This window comes from Bombina bombina, chromosome 5, assembly GCF_027579735.1.
Source record: "Bombina bombina isolate aBomBom1 chromosome 5, aBomBom1.pri, whole genome shotgun sequence".
Taxonomy (NCBI): Eukaryota; Metazoa; Chordata; class Amphibia; order Anura; family Bombinatoridae; genus Bombina; species Bombina bombina.
Genome location: NC_069503.1, coordinates 466,367,948 through 466,390,350, shown reverse-complemented (window position 1 = coordinate 466,390,350; position 22,403 = coordinate 466,367,948). Strand labels below are relative to the sequence as shown.

The following is a 22,403-nucleotide window of genomic DNA, read 5'->3' as shown; positions in this document are numbered from 1 at the left end:
ATAAGGACAACTCCCATAGCTCTAATGGTGGAAGCAAACCTGACAAAACAATACTGCTTTTTGGAGGATATTCATCCTGGTAACGTATCACACAACACAACCAACCAAAAGGGTGTGGTGCTGCGTATGGGACTATTGTATATTTATTTTATATACCAAGATATTGCTACTCATGACATCCCTTTGTCAAGACTGACAATCTCAATTTAAAGGAACATGAAACCCAATTTTTTTCTTTCATGATCCGGATAGATGATGCAATTTTAAACAACTTAAATTTACCGCTATTATTTAATTTGCTTCCTTCACTTGTTATCCTTTGCTGAAAGGTTTATCTAGGTAAGCTCAGGAGCAGCAAAGAACCTAGGTTCTCACTGCTGATTAATGGCTGCATATTTATACAGATTGTTATTGGCTCCCCCATGTGTTCAGTTAGAAACCATTAGTGCATTGCTGCTTCTTCAACACATGATACAAAGAGAATGAAACAAATTAGATAATAGAAGTAAATTAGAAAGATGTTTAAAATTGTATTCTCTATCTGAATCATGAAAGAAAATGTTTGGGTTTCATGTCCCTTTAAAGGGATGTTAAACAGCAAGTACATGCTAGACATAATGATGTATTCATAGCAAAGATTAGCCTTAGAATAATATGTAGATGTATTTTTACAATTGTATTAGTTAGTTAAATATTGTAAATAAAAGGGGAAAGGGTTAGTTTACATAATGTACTATAATTTCTATAAAGCAATGGACGCCACCTTGTTTGAACTAGTTTTCTACTTATCAAAACTGTGCAGAAATTATTTTTGGACAGTCTCTTTTATTGCCTGTAATTGTCTTCAGTAGGGGAAACAGATAAGGAGTAACTTGAGTTCAAACATGGCGGCACCCATTACTTTATAGAAATAGTGAAATTTAGAAAACCAGCAATGTTCAGAGATAAATTACAGGAAATGTGAACAAAATACATAACGAGAGAATACTGCAAAGTTTTTTAACTACACATAATTAGACATTTTATATTCCAATCTCATACTGTTTAATATCCCTTTAAAGTAAATTACAATTAGGAGTTTGACTAGGAGTCAGTGTTCTGAATAAGGGATAGAGATTAAGATTAGGGCTAGAGATTAGAGTTAGGAACTCGGCTCAGAAATAGGTTCTGAAGTTAGGGCTATAGATTGGAGCCAGAGTAAAAGACAAGGATTAGAGCTAGGAACTGGGGTTAGTTCTAGGTATTGAGGTCAAGGATTAAGGTCAGATTTAGGGACTTGGGTTATGGTCTGGAGTGAGGACTAGGGGCTGGGATTAGAGACGGATTGTTTTTAGCACTAGGCATTGGAGTTAGGATTAGGGACTGGTGGTAAGGGGTATACATTGGGGTCCGGACTAGGAAGTGGGGTTAGGGCTAGGGATTGGGTTTAGCGCTAGAGTCAGGGACATGGATCAAAGTTAGGGCTAGGGAGTTAAATTGAGAAAATGGGGTTAGAGTAAGTCATTGGGGTCAAAGTCAGGGACTGGGGTTAGGGGCTAGGGATCAAGATATGAGTCAGGATCTATGGTTAAAACTAAGGTCTGGGGTCATAATTAGGGACTGGTGTTAAGGGCACACATTTGTTTCAGGATTAGGGACCAGGGACAGAGTACGGGACTAGAGTTAGTATTAAATATTGGGGTTAGCAATAGGGATTGGGTTCAGAGTTAAGAATAGGGGTCAGGGACTAGGGTCAGAGTTAGGGATTTGAGATAGAGCTAGGGACTGGGATAAGAGTCAGGGACAAGGATAAGGACTAGTGATCAGGGTCTCAGTCAGAGGTAGCACCAGAAATTGGGGTCATGATTAGAAACTGGTGTTAAGGGGAAATATTGAAGTCAGGATTAGGGACTGAAGTTAGAGCTAGGGATATAGGTTGGAAGTATTGACTTCAGTCAGGATTAGGGAGTTTGGTCAGCGTTAGGGACAGGGGTTACAGGCAGGTATTGGAGTCAGGATTAGGGACTCAAGTAAAAGTTAGTGACTCAGGTCAGAAATAGGCACTGAGGTCAGGATTAGATGTTCAGGTCAGAGATAGGCACTGAGGTCAGGATTAGAGGCTGAAATCAGAGATAGGAACAGAGGTTAGGAATGGAGGCTCAAGCCAGGGACTGGGGTTAGCAGTAAAAACTGGCATTAGGGATAAGGATTGGGGTAAAGTATAGGAGTTGGGGTTAGAGTAAAGAACTTGGATTATGGACACAGTCTGGGGTCCATGATAAGGGTGTCTGCACTACTTCTATAGCCACATTATAGCTGCTTTATTCTGGAAGCAATATTACAATCAGACTGATAATCCAGAGAAGAACACATTCATTTTTTTCCAATTTTACTGTGCCCCTTTATTTATTTCATTTTTTTTCAACAAAACAAACAGATACATTCTTTACAAATGAGGCAGTCTGTGTAAGGAAGGCAATTACAAGGCACACTTGTATGTTAAGTAAAGCATTTTGACAAATGGAAATTCCATTTTGCCTTAGGAAACTCACCTGGGATCCTGCGCCAGCCTCTCAATAGTCTGTATGAGATCACCACCATCATTCTTAATATTCTCTAAATGTTTCTGATTTGATGTTATCTGAAATAAAAGCAAATAAGTAATTGCTTAGGCTGCAAAAGAAACGTAAGTGTAGAGAAAACAGGGAGAAGATTCCACACAGGACAAAACAGAACACAAATAATATTTATGTCAGTAATTGTGTAAACAAGTAGAGTGTGGAATTAAACTCTGCAATTTCATATCCTGCATATAAAACAGCATGTTAAAAAGATATTTTGCAAGAAAAAAGGTTACGTTACTGAGCCATTAAAGTGGGGGGAAACAATCAATCAACAGTACTAATTGCAGTGGTACTAGTGTTGCTGGGGTTAAACACATATATTTGCAGGGTTGATAGTTATAAAGTGACAGGTTCTAGTGAATGAGATCATGTCAATTTGTTTTCACTGTAATGTTCTTTAAAGTAGTTTATTTTGATTTTGAAGCTAACAGGGAGTGCAAGTCTGTGTATAACTGGTCCTTAAGGACTGATTGCTCACTGGCTAAGGAGCAAAACTCCCACCACTGTACTGGCACACATTGATATACCCCAGAAGAATAAAATCAAGCACAAGAACATGCATTTTAAAAACAAACCGTAAAACACAAAGAAAAAAAATCAATGACCCTTTAATATCAGTTCACATTTGTGTTATATGAAATGATATTAAAGTGATTGTAAAGTTCAATGAATAAGTCCACGGTAACTAAAAATACTCTTAAAACAGGATCACTTTCATTCATTAAACTTTACAAAGACGCTTATTTTTCAAAATACTTACCTTTGCGTTATAGTAAACATAACGCTGATCCTCCGCCCGCAGCTCCTGCTTTTTTTTAGCAGATCGATGACGAATCCAGCTTCCTCCAATCGTTGCGTGCCCCCTTTGGCGTCCAGCTCGTAAGGCACACAACGATTGAAGGAAGCTGGATCATGATCGATATGCTAATGAAATGAGGACCTGCGGGTGGAGGATCGGCATTTACCATAACTTAAAGGTAAGTATTTAAAAAAAAGAAGCGTCATTGTAAAGTTTAATGAATTAAAGTGCCCCTGTTTTTAAGATTATTTTTAGTTACCGGGCACTTATTCATTAAGTGTTACAATCACTTTAATTATGTTTTAAAAACATTTAAATGAAATTAGACTTTAATAAAACAGTTTCATCCAATACACTTAAATAGGCCGGGATTATAATTGTTACAATTAAAAATTATTATGGCTGCAATGTTTTATGACATTGAGTACAAGAACATGACATTACAGCAAAACATGACAGTTAATTATAGAAATGCAATACAAATGCAATATTAAAGAGACAATTAGAATGTCCTGATTCAAAAAAAGCATTCAATTTGAAAAACCAATTCTATTTTACTTTTAATATCAAATTTACTTTGCTCTCTTGGTATTGTTTGTTGTAGAGCATATCTAGGTAGGTGCATCTGGAGCGCTATATGGTGGCATTTTTGCAAAAGTGTTTAACATTGTTGCAAACACTGCTGCCATCTAGTGCTCGGAAGTGTACTCTAGACACATTCACACTCCTGAGTTGAGTCTACCTAGGTATGCTGTTTAACAACGGAGACCACTAAACTAATTGCTAACTGAAGTGAACTGCAAAGGTTTTACAAATTGCTTGCTCTATCTGAATCATTAAAGTTTAATTTTGCGTTTCACGTGCCTTTAACAAACAGATTTAAACATAACAGTATATATTTATACAGGAGAAGGCCATCCCTGATCATAAGAGCTTACAATCTACAAGTTTAGAAGGCGTAAGAACTGCATGAAGGACAAATCATATTTACAGTAAAACAAGACCTGGAAGGTTACTTTGGATATCTGGTTGTACACTTTTTAAACCATGTCATGTTTGCCTTTCAATAAATAGCTAATGTGTACAGTTAGGTGACACATTTTACTTCATTTTCTATATGATTATCCTTGGTACTGTTTTGTATCAATGGCTGAAAGCAGATGGCACTACGAGAAAGCAATTATACTATCTGGTTCCAAAAAACTAATCTGTTCTTTTTTCTACTAGCAAATCTGTCAGAAGGTCATTTTCAGAGTCTAAAGCTGAGGAAGATAATGTCATTTGTAAAGAAGCAGAGATGTCCTGATTTCAATCCAAATACTGAATAATATTTATCGAGGCCCAGTAATTCCCAGTAGATATTAGCACTGTACTTACTCATATGCACATAGAAAGGCAGTAAGGCCCCTAGACACCAGGACATGGGAACATTTGTAGATTTATTATTTGAGCATATACACAATGTTTTATATCTTGACACATAACCATGAAATATACTCTGTACCCATGAGGAAGTCAGAAGATTGTGATATTCAATTCTTTAACATAGTTATATTATTTGCCCTGTAGTTCATTCTTTGTCATAATTGAGAGAGAATTGTATAAAGTAAGTAAGATCACTCCTGAGCTCAGTTGCAGCAAGCTTTAAATGACTCCAGAGCGAACACTTAGCAATTGAGCATTTCAAAATTGTGTGTGTGCATATGTGTGCAAGCGCATATGTATGTGTGTGTATGCGTATATGTGCATGCTCATGTGTATGTGTGTGTGTGTGTGTGTGTGAGAGCGCACATGTGAGTGCGCATGTGCATGTATGTATGTGTGCATGTACGTATTTGTGTTTACGTACACAGTCTTCCCTTGGGTGCAACTCTCACTTCATGAACATTTAAACTTTTGATTTTAAGGCATCCATCCAAATGTAATTCTCCATAAAGCACCCACTCAAATATAACTCTGTATCTACAATACCTTGTTATTATACCTTCATCCAACACAGTAATTCTCTTCACCCATTATACCCAACTAAGAATGGGGCTCAACACAGGGACTAATATTCTGCTGAATCACCCACTGTAGTTTTACTATTGACTTTTTATTTATTGACTATAAGAAATCACACAAGTCGTTTGGTCTACTGGTCAGCACTTACAAAACTACTGGTACATCATGATCCATTTTCTGGGGCTGCTTATGTCCAGCTGAGGTTCTGTCATGCACAAACACCAAACACAATTCTGTTATATGTTTTATGGATTACAGATAACTCTCTGGGGATTAACCTTTTTGCTTGGTCATCTTCAACCATTTGTAGTGTTGACATGCAAGAGCAAAGACATATTTGCATCAGTGGCACTAAGCTTGCTGCGTCTTTACTTGTGCTGATTCTACTCTAGTGTACCATGTGATCACTAAAATAAGGAACAAAAGGCGCCTTATAGTGCAGTACCCACCAAAAACAGGGACACAAAAGGTATATTTAAACCTTATACTCACAAACAGGAAGTACCTATCTGGTGCTGTAGTTTCAGGCTGTTTCGAAAAAAAAAAAAAAACTATTTTGAAAGAAACCGCCAAACATGGGACAGAAAGCACAAGCAACATTTGTACCCTTGCAATTTAAGAGAGAAACACAAAAAAGCCAGACAAGAGTTTGCCAAAATGCATGTTGGCAAGCCACCGTCCTTCTGGGAGAATGTCCTTTGGACAGTTGAAACAAAAGTAGTGTTTTTTGGTAACTCTATGTTTACAGAAGGAAAAAAATAAACTTTCAAAGAAAAGAACACCATCCCTACCATGAAACATGGTGGAGGCTCAGTGATGTTTTGGGTTTGCTTTGCTGTCTTTGGTACTGGGTGCCTAGAATCAGTGCAAGGCACAATTAAATCAGAAGACTAGCACAGCATTCTGCAGCGAAACATACTGCCCAGTGTCAGAAAGCTGTGTCTCAGTCACAGGTCATGGTCCTCCAGCAGGCAAATGACCAGAAACGTAACTCAAAAACACCCAAGAATGGATGAGAAGAAAAAAGTGGACTGTTCCGAAGTGGCCTACTATCAGCCCAGATCTGAATCCCATCAAACATCTGTGGAAGGAGTTGAAACTCAGTTGGGAAAGGGCACCCATCAAACCTGAGATAACTAGAGCAGTTTGCTCAAAAAGAGTAGGCCAAAATCCCAGTCAAAACATGTACAAATCTTATTCAGAGCTACAAAATATTAGGCTGATTGCAGTTATTGTTTCCAAAGGCTGTGCTACAAAATATTAGGTTGAGAGTACCAATATTTTTGACCATCCCATTCTTGTTTGTTTTACTGTTTAAATTAATATGTGAAGTCATAAATCGAAAGTTTCTGTTCTATTACATTTGCAATAAGGAATTGTGGATGCAAAAAACTTTTGTCAATTTTTACTTATTTCACATATATGTGTGTTCTGGGAAGGCTTTCCACAAGATTTTGGAGTGTGTCTATGGGAATTTGTGCCCATTCAACGTAAAGACCATTTGTGAGGTCAGGTAATGATGTTAAGCTAGAAGGTCTGACTCGCAATCAGCATTCTAATTCATCCCAAAGGTGTTAATTTGGGTTGAGGTCAGGGCTCCATGCACGCGATTCACATTCCTCCAAACCAGACTAGTCAAACCATGTCTTCATGGATCTCACTTTGTGTACAGGGGCATAGTCATGCCAGAACAGGAAAGTTCTCCTAACTGTTGCCAAAAAGTTGGAAGTATCCAACTGTGCAAAATGTCTTTGTATCCCGTAGCAGTAAGATGACCCAACATTTGAACTAACAGGAGTAGCCCAAACCCTGAAAAACAGCTCACAGATAAAACTTTACAGTAGGCACTATACTGTCCGGTAGGCAGTGTTTTCCTCGCATCTGCCACACACCTATTCTTCCATCAGACAGTGAAGCATGACTCATCACTCCAGAGTACACATTTCCACTGCTCCTAAGTCCAGTGGCCGTGTGCTATAAACAACTCCAGTTGATGCTTAGCACTGGGCATATTTATATGAGGCCTGTGTACAGCTGCTTGGCCATGGAAACCTATTTCATGAAGTTACCGATGAACAGTTCTTGTGCTGATGTTGTTTCCAGAGGCAATTTTGAACTCTGTAGTGAGTGATACAACATGATAGGAGATTTTTACAAGCTTCAAAACTTCGCAGCCCCTCTCTGTGAGTTTGCATGGACTGCCAGCTTGTGGCTGCGTTGTTGTTGCTCCAAGATGCTTCCACTGCCCAATAATAGCTCTTACCACTGACTGAGGCAGATCTAGTAGGGCATACATTCTACAAACCGACTTGTGGCAAAGGTGGCATCTGATGACATTCCCAAGATTAAAGTCACCAAACTCTTCAGTATAACCCCATTGTACTGCCAATGTTTGTCTATGGAAATTTCATGGCTATGCTCTAGATTTTATTCACCTGTTAGCAATGGGTGTGGCTGAAACACCTGAACTCAATAATTAGTAGGGTTGTTCACATACTTCAGGCACCTAATATAAGTATATATATATATACATAACACTGTGTGCTGCTACTAAGTGACAGTGTGTACACTATAATATGTAGTTTATTTATGGCCATTTCTGAGACCATGGGTCAGATTTTTGCCTCAGTATTTCTTATTAAAAAGCTTTCTGCAAGTTGTTCCATGTTTTTTTAATACCTTCTCTATCCCAGAATTTTTTTTTTATTGCTGTTGCTACACCATATTTATTGGTGCATACTTTTTCCAAACCTTTAATTTTCATCTCTTTTTCATGCATACTATTTGCCCTGTGCTTATTTCCAATGACATTTTGGCAGTATTTCATTAAAACAACTATTGTCAGTAGACTTATAGCTAAAGCCGTCACTGCAGAAGGGGGCAAATCTGCCATGCACACACCATTATTACACTGGGGGAAAATGTCAAACTGGGTTAGCACTGAAACAGGTGCTCTGAGCATTCCGAACAGCAGCAGAGCTGCATGTATCATTTTTTTCAGCTGTAATAGGCGCCTCTCTTTGCTTCTTGAGAATTCTTCTCTTTCCAAATAAGCACATTGTAGCTTCAATAAGGCCTTTCTTTAAGGGCAGTGATTTTGGTTTTTGCTCCTTATGTTATGGTATCAATAGTTTCCATTTTTGATCTCAATATAAATTCAGAATAAATAAGGTGAGGAAAAACAAACCTACCCATGTTTAAAGGGACAGTCAAGTTTAAAAAAAACAAAAACTTTCCAATTTACTTTTATCACCAATTTTGCTTTGTTCACTTGGTATTCTTAGTTGAAAGCTAAACCTAGGAGGTTCATATGCTAATTTATTAGACCTTGAAGGCCACCTCCTAATATAAATGCATTTTGACAGTTTTTCACCACTAGAGGGCGTTAGTTCATGTGTTTCATATAGATAACATTTAGGTCATGCATGTGAATTTACTGAGGAGTGAGCATTGATTGGCTAAAATGCAAGTCTGTCAAAAGAACTGAAATAAGGGGACAGTCTGCAGAGGCTTAGATACAAGGTAATTACAGAGGTAGCCCTCAATTTACGCCGGGGTTAGGTTCCAGGAGGAATGGTTGTAAATCGAAACCGTTGTAAATTGAAACCCAGTTTATATAGTAAGTCAATGGGAAGTGAGGGAGTTAGGTTCCAGGCCCCTCTCAAAGACTGCATCATCATCAAACCAAGTTTAATGAACAAAAACGTTTTTTTTTTACTTACATTTTTCTGCAATCAGTTCTCTGCATTGTTAGCATGTTAGATAATATTGTGTCTGCACCTATTCTATGCATTTCAATCTGCAGTGATTAATAGGCAGTTAGGCACCCTCACCTCACGCAGATCAATTTCAGACCTGTTAAAGGGACAGTCTACACCAGAATTTTTATTGTTTTAAAATATAGATAATCCCTTTATTACCCATTCCCCAGTTTTGCATAACCAACACAGTTATAATAATATACTTTTAACCTCTGTGATTATCTTGTATCTAAGCCTCTGCAAACTGCCCATTTATTTCAGTTCTTTTGACAGACTTGCAGTTTTGCCAATCAGTGCCTGCTCCCAGATAACTTCACGTGCACAAGCACAGTGTTATCTATATGAAATACGTGAACTAACACCCTCTAGTGGTGAAAAACTGTTAAAATGCATTCTGAAAAGAGGTGGCCTTCAAGGTCTAAGAAATTAGAATACCAAGAAAACAAAGCAAAATTGGTGATAAAAGTAAATTGGAAAATCGTTTAAAATTACATGCTCTATCTGAATCATGAAAGTTTATTTTGGCCTAGACTGTCCCTTTAAGTTGCATAACTTTGCTGCAAAACAAGCGGACAGCTCCACCAACTGGCTTTTTTAATTAGTGCATTGCTTTCCAAAGCTTTTCAATAGCAGTCACATGACTGAAAAAAAAGGTTGTTATTCTGAAACGGCGCAAACCGAGGGCCACCTGTATTATTATAACTGTGTTGGTTATGCAAAACTGGGTAATGGGTAATTAAGGGATTATCTATTTTTTAAAACAACAAAAATTCTGGTGTTGACTGTCCCTTTAAAGTGATACAAATCACAAACCTATAAAGCATACCTGCACATCTACACAGATTTAAAAAGTGTTTCCACTGAAGCAGGGGATTCTGGGTAATGTTATGCAAATTAACTTCATAAGCCCTAATTTTTTGCTTCAAAAATCAGTTTTAAATGTCAAATACCTCATGTCTAGACAAATATAATTACTCTCCATTTGGGTAAGGTAGTGATTTACAGGGAGTGCAGAATTATTAGGCAAATTAGTATTTTGACCACATCATCCTCTTTATGCATGTTGTCTTACTCCAAGCTGTATAGGCTCGAAAGCCTACTACCAATTAAGCATATTAGGTGATGTGCATCTCTGTAATGAGAAGGGGTGTGGTCTAATGACATCAACACCCTATATCAGGTGTGCATAATTATTAGGCAACTTCCTTTCCTTTGGCAAAATGGGTCAAAAGAAGGACTTGACAGGCTCAGAAAAGTCAAAAATAGTGAGATATCTTGCAGAGGGATGCAGCACAACAGGGTCGCAAGAAGCGTGTGGAAAAACCAAAGCGCAAAATAACTGCCCATGAACTAAGAAAAGTCAAGCGTGCAGCTGCCAAGATGCCACTTGCCACCAGTTTGGCCATATTTCAGAGCTGCAACATCACTGGAGTGCCCAAAAGCACAAGGTGTGCAATACTCAGAGACATGGCCAAGGTAAGAAAGGCTGAAAGACGACCACCACTGAACAAGACACACAAGCTGAAACGTCAAGACTGGGCAAAGAAATATCTCAAGACTGATTTTTCTAAGGTTTTATGGACTGATGAAATGAGAGTGAGTCTTGATGGGCCAGATGGATGGGCCCATGGCTGGATTGGTAAAGGGCAGAGAGCTCCAGTCCGACTCAGACGCCAGCAAGGTGGAGGTGGAGTACTGGTTTGGGCTGGTATCATCAAAGATGAGCTTGTGGAGCCTTTTCGGGTTGAGGATGGAGTCAAGCTCAACTCCCAGTCCTACTGCCAGTTTCTGGAAGACACCTTCTTCAAGCAGTGGTACAGGAAGAAGTCTGCATCCTTCAAGAAAAACATGATTTTCATGCAGGACAATGCTCCATCACACGCGTCCAAGTACTCCACAGCGTAGCTGGCAAGAAAGGGTATAAAAGAAGAAAATCTAATGACATGGCCTCCTTGTTCACCTGATCTGAACCCCATTGAGAACCTGTGGTCCATCATCAAATGTGAGATTTACAAGGAGGGAAAACACCTCTCTGAACAGTGTCTGGGAGGCTGTGGTTGCTGCTGCACGCAATGTTGATGGTGAACAGATCAAAACACTGACAGAATCCATGGATGGCAGGCGCTTGAGTGTCCTTGCAAAGAAAGGTGGCTATATTGGTCACTGATTTGTTTTTGTTTTGTTTTTGAATGTCAGAAATGTATATTTGTGAATGTTGAGATGTTATATTGGTTTCACTGGTAAAAATAAATAATTGAAATGGGTATATATTTGTTTTTTGTTAAGTTGCCTAATAATTATGCACAGTAATAGTCACCTGCACACACAGATATCCCCCTAAAATAGCTATAACTAAAAACAAACTAAAAACTACTTCCAAAACTGTTCAGCTTTGATATTAATGAGTTTTTTGGGTTCATTGAGAACATGGTTGTTGTTCAATAATAAAATTAATCCTCAAAAATACAACTTGCCTAATAATTCTGCACTCCCTGTATTCCTGCAAAACCTGTACTAAAGAAGCAGTGGTGGAGCTACTGTTGGTGCAACAGGTACAGTCGCACCAAGTCTAATAGCAGCCATTCTATACATAGGCGCTTGCGGTTATTATCTGTGTATAGATATTCATCAGTATTATACAGTGCAGCGTGCTCACTATTAGTGTTTTACAGCACAGCATCTTCATCATATTTATACAGAGCAGTACAGGGTATAATGTATAGAAAAACCACAGCATTATACAGCAGTGCCAGTGTATAAACACTCAGTATCATTATAAAGTGCAGCGTGATCATTATCAGGGTGTATATTATATATCTAGGGACGTAACTACTTAGGTCTCAGACGTCTAGGGGCCCCTCCCTTTAGTCAGTAGTGTCGTTCCTAGGATCACCATATTATTTGAACTGGTTTGAAAATGTTCTGTGAGCTTGAAAATGTTCTGTGAGCTTGAAAATGTTCTAAGAACCCTGGCATAGTATTGTTCCTAATACAGATGGGCCCCCATTTCCTCAAAATAAAAAAAACCCTAGCCTAAACTAAACTATCAATAGCCCTTAAAAGGGCCTTTTGCGGGGCATTGCCCCAAAGAAATCAGCTCTTTTACAACCCCCCAACAGTAAAACCCACCACCCACACAACCAGCCCCCCAAATAAAATACTATCTAAAAAAAACTAAGCTCCCCATTGCCCTGAATGGATGGATGGGCTTTATTTTTAGGTTAGGGTTTGGGCCTGCAATAGAGCTAACTGCCCTTTTAAGGGCAATGCCCATCCAAATGCCCTTTTCAAGGCAATGGGGAGCTTAGTATTTTTTAGATAGTATTTTATTTGGGGGGTTGGTTGTGTGGGTGATGGGTTTTACTGTTGGGGGGGTTGTTTGTATTTTTTTTTACAGGTAAAAACATAATTATGTAAGAACTTACTCTTGCTAATATGAAAGAAATGAATTTATCAGGTAAGTTCTTACATAAATTATGTTTTCTTTCATGTAATTAGCAAGAGTCCATGAGCTAGTGACGTATGGGATAATGACTACCCAAGATGTGGATCTTTCCACGCAAGAGTCACTAGAGAGGGAGGGATAAAATAAAGACAGCCAATTGCTGCTGAAAATAATCCACACCCAAAATAAAGTTTAATGAAAAACATAAACAGAAGATTCAAACTGAAACCGCTGCCTGAAGTACTTTTCTACCAAAAACTGCTTCAGAAGAAGAAAATACATCAAAATGGTAGAATTTAGTAAAAGTATGCAAAGAGGACCAAGTTGCTGCTTTGCAAATCTGATCAACCGAAGCTTCATTCCTAAACGCCCAGGAAGTAGAAACTGACCTAGGAGAATGAGCTGTAATCCTTTGAGGCGGAGTTTTACCCGACTCGACATAGGCATGTTGAATTAAAGATTTCAACCAAGATGCCAAAGAAATGGCAGAAGCTTTCTGGCCTTTTCTAGAACCGGAAAAGATAACAAATAGACTAGAAGTCTTTCGGAAAGACTTAGTAGCTTCAACATAATATTTCAAAGCTCTAACAACATCCAAAGAATGCAACGATTTCTCCTTAGAATTCTTAGGATTAGGACATAATGAAGGAACCACAATTTCTCTACTAATGTTGTTGGAATTCACAACCTTAGGTAAAAATTCAAAAGAAGTTCGCAACACCGCCTTATCCTGATGAAAAATCAGAAAAGGAGACTCACAAGAAAGAGCAGATAATTCAGAGACTCTTCTGGCAGAAGAGATCGCCAAAAGGAAAAAAACTTTCCAAGAAAGTAATTTAATGTCCAATGAATGCATGGGTTCAAAAGGAGGAGCTTGAAGAGCCCCCAGAACCAAATTCAAACTCCAAGGAGGAGAAATTGACTTAATGACAGGTTTTATACGAACCAAAGCTTGTACAAAACAATGAATATCAGGAAGATTAGCAATCTTTCTGTGAAAAAGAACAGAAAGAGCAGAGATTTGTCCTTTCAAAGAACTTGCGGATAAACCTTTATCTAAACCATCCTGAAGAAACTGTAAAATTCTGGGAATTCTAAAAGAATGCCAAGAAAAATGATGAGAAAGACACCAAGAAATGTAAGTCTTCCAGACTCTATAATATATCTCTCTGGATACAGATTTACGAGCCTGTAACATAGTATTAATCACAGAGTCAGAGAAACCTCTTTGACCAAGAATCAAGCGTTCAATCTCCATACCTTTAAATTTAAGGATTTGAGATCCTGATGGAAAAAAAGACCATGCGACAGAAGGTCTGGTCTTAGCGGAAGAGTCCACAGATGGCCATCTGGACAAGATCCGCATACCAAAACCTGTGAGGCCATGCCGGAGCTACCAGCAGAACAAATGAGCATTCCTTCAGAATCTTGGAGAATACTCTTGGAAGAAGAACTAGAGGCGGAAAGATATAGGCAGGATGATACTTCCAAGGAAGTGATAATGCATCCACTGCTTCCGCCTGAGGATCCCGGGATCTGGACAGATACCTGGGAAGTTTCTTGTTTAGATGAGACGCCATCAGATCTATTTCTGGAAGCTCCCACATTTGAACAATCTGAAGAAATACCTCTGGGTGATGAGACCATTCGCCCAGATGCAACGTTTGGCGACTGAGATAATCCGCTTCCCAATTGTCTATACCTGGGATATGAACCGCAGAGATTAGACAGGAGCTGGATTCCGCCCAAACCAGAATTCGAGATACTTCTTTCATAGCCAGAGGACTGTGAGTCCCTCCTTGATGATTGATGTATGCCACAGTTGTGACATTGTCTGTCTGAAAACAAATGAACGATTCTCTCTTCAGAAGAGGCCAAGACTGAAGAGCTCTGAAAATTGCACGGAGTTCCAAAATATTGATCGGTAATCTCACCTCCTGAGATTCCCAAACTCCTTGTGCCGTCAGAGATCCCCACACAGCTCCCCAACCTGTAAGACTTGCATCTGTTGAAATTACAGTCCAGGTCGGAAGAACAAAAGAAGCCCCCTGAATTAAACGATGGTGATCTGTCCACCACGTTAGAGAGTGTCGTACAATCGGTTTTAAAGATATTAATTGAGATATCTTTGTGTAATCCCTGCACCATTGATTCAGCATACAGAGCTGAAGAGGTCGCATGTGAAAACGAGCAAAGGGGATCGCGTCCGATGCAGCAGTCATAAGACCTAGAATTTCCATGCATAAGGCTACCGAAGGGAATGATTGTGACTGAAGGTTTCGACAAGCTGAAATCAATTTTAAAGTCTCTTGTCTGTCAAAGACAGAGTCATGGACACTGAATCTATCTGGAAACCCAGAAAGGTTACCCTTGTCTGAGGAATCAATGAACTTTTTAGTGAATTGATCCTCCAATTCACAACACAAGTCGATTCGTATGAGATTCTGCTAAATGTAAAGACTGAGCAAGTACCAAGATATCGTCCAAATAAGGAAATACCACAATACCCTGTTCTCTGATTACAGACAGAAGGGCACCGAGAACCTTTGTAAAAATTCTTGGAGCTGTAGCTAGGCCAAACGGCAGAGCCACAAACTGGTAATGCTTGTCCAGAAAAGAGAATCTCAGGAACTGATAATGATCTGGATGAATCGGAATATGCAGATATGCATCCTGTAAATCTATTGTAGACATATAATGCCCTTGCTGAACAAAAGGCAAGATAGTCCTTACAGTTACCATTTTGAACGTTGGTATCCTTACATAACGATTCAATATTTTTAGATCCAGAACTGGTCTGAAGGAATTCTCCTTCTTTGGTACAATGAAGAGATTTGAATAAAACCCCAGCCCCTGTTCCAGAACTGGAACTGGCATAATTACTCCAGCCAACTCTAGATCTGAAACACATTTCAGAAATGCTTGAGCTTTCACTGGATTTACTGGGACACGGGAAAGAAAAAATCTCTTTGCAGGAGGGCTTATCTTGAAACCAATTCTGTACCCTTCTGAAACAATGTTCTGAATCCAAAGATTGTGAACAGAATTGATCCAAATTTCTTTGAAAAAACGTAACCTGCCCCTTACCAGCTGAGCTGGAATGAGGGCCGCACCTTCATGTGGACTTAGAAGCTGGCTTTGCTTTTCTAGAAGGCTTGGATTTATTCCAGACTGGAGATGGTTTCCAAACTGAAACTGCTCCTGAGGATGAAGGATCAGGCTTTTGTTCTTTGTTGAAACGAAAGGAACGAAAACGATTATTAGCCCTGTTTTTACCCTTAGATTTTTTATCCTGTGGTAAAAAAGTTCATTTCCCACCAGTAACAGTTGAGATAATAGAATCCAACTGAGAACCAAATAATTTGTTACCCTGGAAAGAAATGGAAAGTAGAGTCGATTTAGAAGACATATCAGCATTCCAAGTTTTAAGCCATAAAGCTCTTCTAGCTAAAATAGCTAGAGACATAAACCTGACATCAACTCTGATAATATCAAAAATGGCATCACAGATAAAATTATTAGCATGTTGAAGAATAATAATAATATTATGAGAATCATGATCTGTTACTTGTTGCGCTAAAGTTTCCAACCAAAAAGTTGAAGCCACAGCAACATCAGCCAATGATATAGCAGGTCTAAGAAGATTTCCTGAACACAGATAAGCTTTTCTTAGAAAGGATTCAATTTTCCTATCTAAAGGATCCTTAAACGAAGTACCATCTGACGTAGGAATAGTAGTACGTTTAGCAAGGGTAGAAATAGCCCCATCAACTTTAGGGATTTTGTCTCAAAATTCTAATCTGTCAGACGGCACAGGATATAATTGCTTAAAACGTTTAGAAGGAGTAAATGAATTACCCAAATTATTCCATTCTCTGGAAATTACTTCAGAAATAGCACCAGGAACAGGAAAAACTTCTGGAATAACCACAGGAGATTTAAAGACCTTATCTAAACGTTTAGATTTAGTATCAAGAGGACCAGAATCCTCAATTTCTAAAGCAATTAGTACTTCTTTAAGTAAAGAACGAATAAATTCCATTTTAAATAAATATGAAGATTTATCAGCATCAATCTCTGAGACAGAATCCTCTGAACCAGAAGAGTCATTAGAATCAGAATGATGATGTCCATTTAAAAATTCATCTGTATAAAGAGAAGTTTTAAAAGATTTTTTTTTTATGTTTACTAGAAGGAGGAATAACAGACATAGCCTTCTTGATGGATTCAGAAACAAAATCTCTTATGTTATCAGGAACATTCTGAACATTAGATGTTGATGGAACTGCAACAGGTAATGGTACATTACTAAAGGAAATATTATTTGCATTAACAAGTTTGTCATGACAATTAATACAAACAACAGCTGGAGGAATAGCTACCAAAAGTTTACAGCAGATACACTTAGCTTTGGTAGCTCCAGCACCAGACAGCGATTTTCCTGAAGTATCTTCTGACTCAGATGCAACGTGAGACATCTTGCAATATGTAAGAGAAAAAACAACATATAAAGCAAAATTGATCAAATTCCTTAAATGACAGTTTCAGGAATGGGAAAAAATGCCAAGGAACAAGCTTCTAGCAACCAGAAGCAAAGAAAAATGAGACTTAAATAATGTGGAGACAAAAGCGACGCCCATATTTTTTTAGCGCCAAATAAGACGCCCACATTATTTGGCGCCTAAATGCTTTTGGCGCCAAAAATGACGCCACGTCCGGAACGCCGACATTTTTGGCGCAAAAGAACGTCAAAAATGACGCAACTTCCGGCGACACGTATGACGCCGGAAACAGAAAAGATTTTTTGCGCCAAAAAAGTCCGCGCCAAGAATGACGCAATAAAATGAAGCATTTTCAGCCCCCGCGAGCCTAACAGCCCACAGGGAAAAAAGTCAAATTTTTAAGGTAAGAAAAATAATTGATTCAAGTGCATTATCCCAAATATGAAACTGACTGTCTGAAAATAAGGAATGTTGAACATCCTGAGTCAAGGCAAATAAATGTTTGAATACATATATTTAGAACTTTATTAAAAAAGTGCCCAACCATAGCTTAGAGTGTCACAGAAAATAAGATTTACTTACCCCAGGACACTCATCTACATGTTTGTAGAAAGCCAAACCAGTACTGAAACGAAAATCAGCAGAGGTAATGGTATATATATAAGAGTATATCGTCGATCTGAAAAGGGAGGTAAGAGATGAATCTCTACGACCGATAACAGAGAACCTATGAAATAGACCCCGTAGAAGGAGATCACTGCATTCAAAATAGGCAATACTCACATCCCTCTGACATTCACTGCACGCTGAGAGGAAAACCGGGCTCCAACCTGTTCAACCTGCACAAACTTACTTCACCACCTCCATAGGAGGCAAAGTTTGTAAAACTGAATTTTGGGTGTGGTGAGGGGTGTATTTATAGGCATTTTAAGGTTTGGGAAACTTTGCCCCTCCTGGTAGGAATGTATATCCCATACGTCACTAGCTCATGGACTCTTGCTAATTACATGAAAGAAAGAGCCAATTTCTTTCTTAGTTATATTGTAGCTAGCTTAGGGTTTATTTTATAGGTAAGTATTTAGTTTTAAATAGGAATTATTTAGGTAATAATATAAATTTTTATTTCATTTATTTAAATTATATTTAAGTTAGGGGGTGTTAGAGTTAGGGTAAGACTTAAGTTTAGGGGTTAATACATTTAGTATAGTGGCGGCGATGTTAGGGACGGCAGATTAGGGGTTAATAATATTTAACTAATGTTTGCGAGGCGGGAGTGTGGCGGTTTAGGGCTTAATATGTTTATTATAGTTGTGGCGATGTCCGGAGCGGCAGATTAGGGGTTAATAATTTTATTATAGTGTTTGCGATGCGGGAGGGCCTCGGTTTAGGGGTTAATAGGTAGTTTATGGGTGTTAGTGTACTTTTTAGCACTTTAGTTATGAGTTTTATGTTACGGCGTTGTACCATAAAACTCTTAACTACTGACTTTTAAATGCGTTAGGACTCTTGACGGGGTAGGGTGTACCGCTCACTTTTTGGCCTCCCAGGACAGACTCGTAATACCGGCGCTATGGAAGTCCCATAGAAAAAAGACTTTACAAAGTTTATGTAAGTCGTTTTGTGGTAAGGCCAAAAAAGTATGCGGTGCCCCTATACCTGCAAGACTCGTAATACCAGCAGGCGTAAAAAAGCAGCGTTAGGACCTCTTAACGCTACTTTTTTACCCTAACGCACAACTCGTAATCTAGCCGATTGTTTGCACACTGTATGTGTCACCAAATTGTCCTCAGAAGAATAAATTTAATAAATGAATCCTAGTTTTCAACATTTCTTTATATAAACTAAAGTACTTTATAAGAACTAAAACTGTATACACATTTATTTAATATTTAAACAACTTTTAGCATTTAAACCTATTCTATGATTTCATTAGTAAATGTATCATGTATTCAGTTTAAAGGGACACTAAACCCAAAAAAAATATTTCATTATTCAGATAGAGCATGGAATTTTAAGCAACTTTCTAATTTACTCCTATTATCATTTTTCTCTGTTCTCTTGCTATCTTTATTTGAAAAAGAAGGCATCTAAGCTAAGGAGCCAGACAATTTTGGTTCAAACCCTGGACAGCATTTGTTTATTATTTAGCCACCAATAAGCAAACACACCCCAGGTTTTGAACCAAAAATGGTCCGGCTTCTAAACGTACATTCTTGCTTTTCAAATAAAGATAGCAAGAGAATGAAGAAAAATTGATAATATGAGTAAATTAGAAAGTTGCTTAAAATTGCATGCTCTATCGAATCATGAAAGAAAAAATGTGGGTTCAGTGTCCCTTTAATGTCCAATTATGGTTGTGAATTATTTAATATCCTTTTTGTATTTGCAAAATCTGAAAATAACCTCCAGAACTATACATTCTATTCAGTAGCAAAGGATGAGATGCTAATTTCACTCAGTATTTGTGGGATCAAATTCTACAATGTACCCTTTAAACTGAACTGATTTTTTTGTGTATTTCTGAAAAAGCTACAGGAAGTAATCAAGATGTCATGAACACAATTTTTGTGAAAACAGACTATCAAGTTAAAGGTTGCACATGCAGAAAATTCCCTCAATGTAGTTTGTCTTTCCTGTGATGGACTCGCTGGCATTATTTAGATGTAAATGATACACTGATCACTGATTAATGCTTTGTCTGATAGAGAATTTTACACTGAATCATCAGGTTTATTCTGAGGTAAATGCCAAATGACACTTTTCATCTTCTTTAATGTCTCTTGCTGCCATTCAACCTTTAGAAAATGGTAGATGATTTTTTCTATCAAGCTAGGAATAAAATGCCTATTGGCACTAATGCTTTTTATTTATATGTGAGAAAAAAAACAGAATTAATATTTTATACTCTATCTTGTGCATCTAATGCTTAAATAATTTTAAAGTGAGGGCATATAAATATTTTTTTATCAATATTTTACTGCTTTCGAAAATGAACTTTCTACCACATCTTTTGTATAATGTTTGTGTTTCTATCTGGTTCTCTGCTTACACTATGAAGTGACAATATTCAATGCAAACTATCTTTATTATTTGTTATAGTTTTATAATGATTCACATGCAAGATTGCCAGCTATCCCAGTTTTTTCAGAGACTGTCCTGTTTTTGGCCTACTATCCTGTGGTATAATTGTAGCAGGAATCTGCCGTGCATTGTAAAACTCTGCCGTGAGGTGTGGGAATCAGACATAAGGCCTTTGTTGCTCTTATGCATATTTTGACATCTGAGTCTCCTGCACATAAGATTATAACAGTAGAATAATACATAATATATCTATTGTGGTTAGTGGCATATGTGCATCTGTGCAGTTTACAGATTAGATTTAATAATACAGTTTTTAATATTTTGTACATATTGTGCCCAATTTACACTGGGTAATTTGATGTGGAGCAGTCAAAGAGGAGCTAAGGAAACCGTCAGCAAAACAGTATGAGCGGAATTTTGGAAACAGTCAGTAAGAGGAGCTATGGAAACTGTCAGCGAGCAAAGTAGAGTAAGAAAGTGCTAAAAAAAAAAAAACGTAGCAAAGTGAGCAGAGCTTTGGATACAGTCAGTAAGCAGAACAGGGTGAGTGGCAGTATGGAAACTGTTTGTGGGCGGTGCGAGTGACCAGAGTTATGGAAACTTTCAGTGGGTGTGGTCAATCCTGTAACCTGCATTTTTAAAGGGACACTCAAGTCAAAATTAAACTTTCATGATTCAGATTGAGAATGCAATTTTAAACAGCTTTCCAATTTTCTTACATTAACAAAATATGCACAGTCCTTTTATGTACACTTTTTGAGTCACCAGCACCTACTGAGCATGTATAGATAAGTTCAATTTTAGACCTGTACCTATCAATGTCGTTAAGAAACACCTTAATAATCTAAAAATGAAAAACCAGTCTGGACCTGATCAAATCCCAGCAATGCTGTTGAAGCTCAGAGCACCGGCAATTGCTAAACCTGTCCCAACCCTAATTAATGAATCCTTGGTGTCTGGATACATACCCAAACTTTGGAAGACTGCAAGAGTAGTGCCTATCCATGAAAGTGGTGAGTTAACCATGGTTACTAACTATCGCCCAATATCATTGCTCCCAGTATTGTCAAAAATCTTAGAAAAATGTGTCCATACGCAACTATCTGAGTATTACCAACAATCTATATGACTATATGACCCCTGTTCAATCGGGTTTTCGCCCGAATCACTCCACTACAACTGCCCTCCTAAAAGTTTGCAACAACATCCAAACTGGCAGGGAACAAGGAGACCTAACTGGAGCTATTTTTCTGGATTTTGCAAAGGCCTTTGACACAGTAGACCATGACATACTACTGCTCAAACTAAAAAACTCAGGTATTGGTGATCGTCCGCTAACCTGGTTTCGATCATATGTATCGGATCGATCACAATATGTCTCCATTTCTGACAGCGACTCCCTCCCTCTCCCAGTCACGTGTGGTGTACCCCAACGTTCCATTCTCGGCCCCCTACTATTCACATTATTTATAAATGATCTGCCAAATGTTTGCAAATCCTCAACTGTACACATGTACGCAGACGACACGGTAATCTATGCAAACAAACCAGATCTGCCGCAGCTTGAGGCAGTGCTCCAAGACCAGTTCACAGAGGTAGAAAAGTGGATCTCAAAAAACAAACTCTTCCTAAACACTGACAAAACTGTCACAATGATCTTTGGAACGGTACCTAAATTACGCAAACTACAAAAGTCCCATCTACGCATTAAAACAAAATCAAATGGCACACTGACCGCAGTCCACTCTTTCAAATACTTGGGTATATTATTAGACCCCAATCTATCTTTTGGCCTCCACATAGAAAAACTTGCATCTAAACTCTATCCAAAACTAGGTGCCCTGTACAGAAACAAATCCTGCCTCAGCCCTACAGTAAAGGAAAAGATTGTACAGCAAATGCTGATGCCAATCATGGATTATGGAGATGTAGTATATGCACCTGCACCACAAACTCACCTTAATAAACTTAATACACTGTATAACTCGTTCTGCCACTTTGTGCTACAATGTAACTACAGGACCCACCATTGTGACATGCTAAAAGAACTAAACTGGCTGTCGCTGGAATCCAGACGCACCCTTCATCTTTCCAGCCTTGTGTTTAAGAGCTTTTCTGGGAAGCTCCCACCCTACCTGAGCAGAATGCTCTCCCCGGCTGTTCCAACCTCCCATAACCTCCAATCCAGTACCAGCACATTATTTAGCT

General features: G+C 38.3%; 1 protein-coding gene across 1 annotated transcript in view; it reads right to left on the bottom strand.

The window, feature by feature from the left end:
- ULK4 (unc-51 like kinase 4) overlaps positions 1 to 22,403 on the bottom strand; it is a 1,503,227-nt gene that overhangs the window by 68,276 nt on the left and 1,412,548 nt on the right. Inside the window, exon 36 of the mRNA XM_053714343.1 lies at positions 2,532 to 2,620. Coding sequence (XP_053570318.1) covers positions 2,532 to 2,620 — 89 coding nt within the window. The remainder of the gene's footprint in view (positions 1 to 2,531; positions 2,621 to 22,403) is intronic.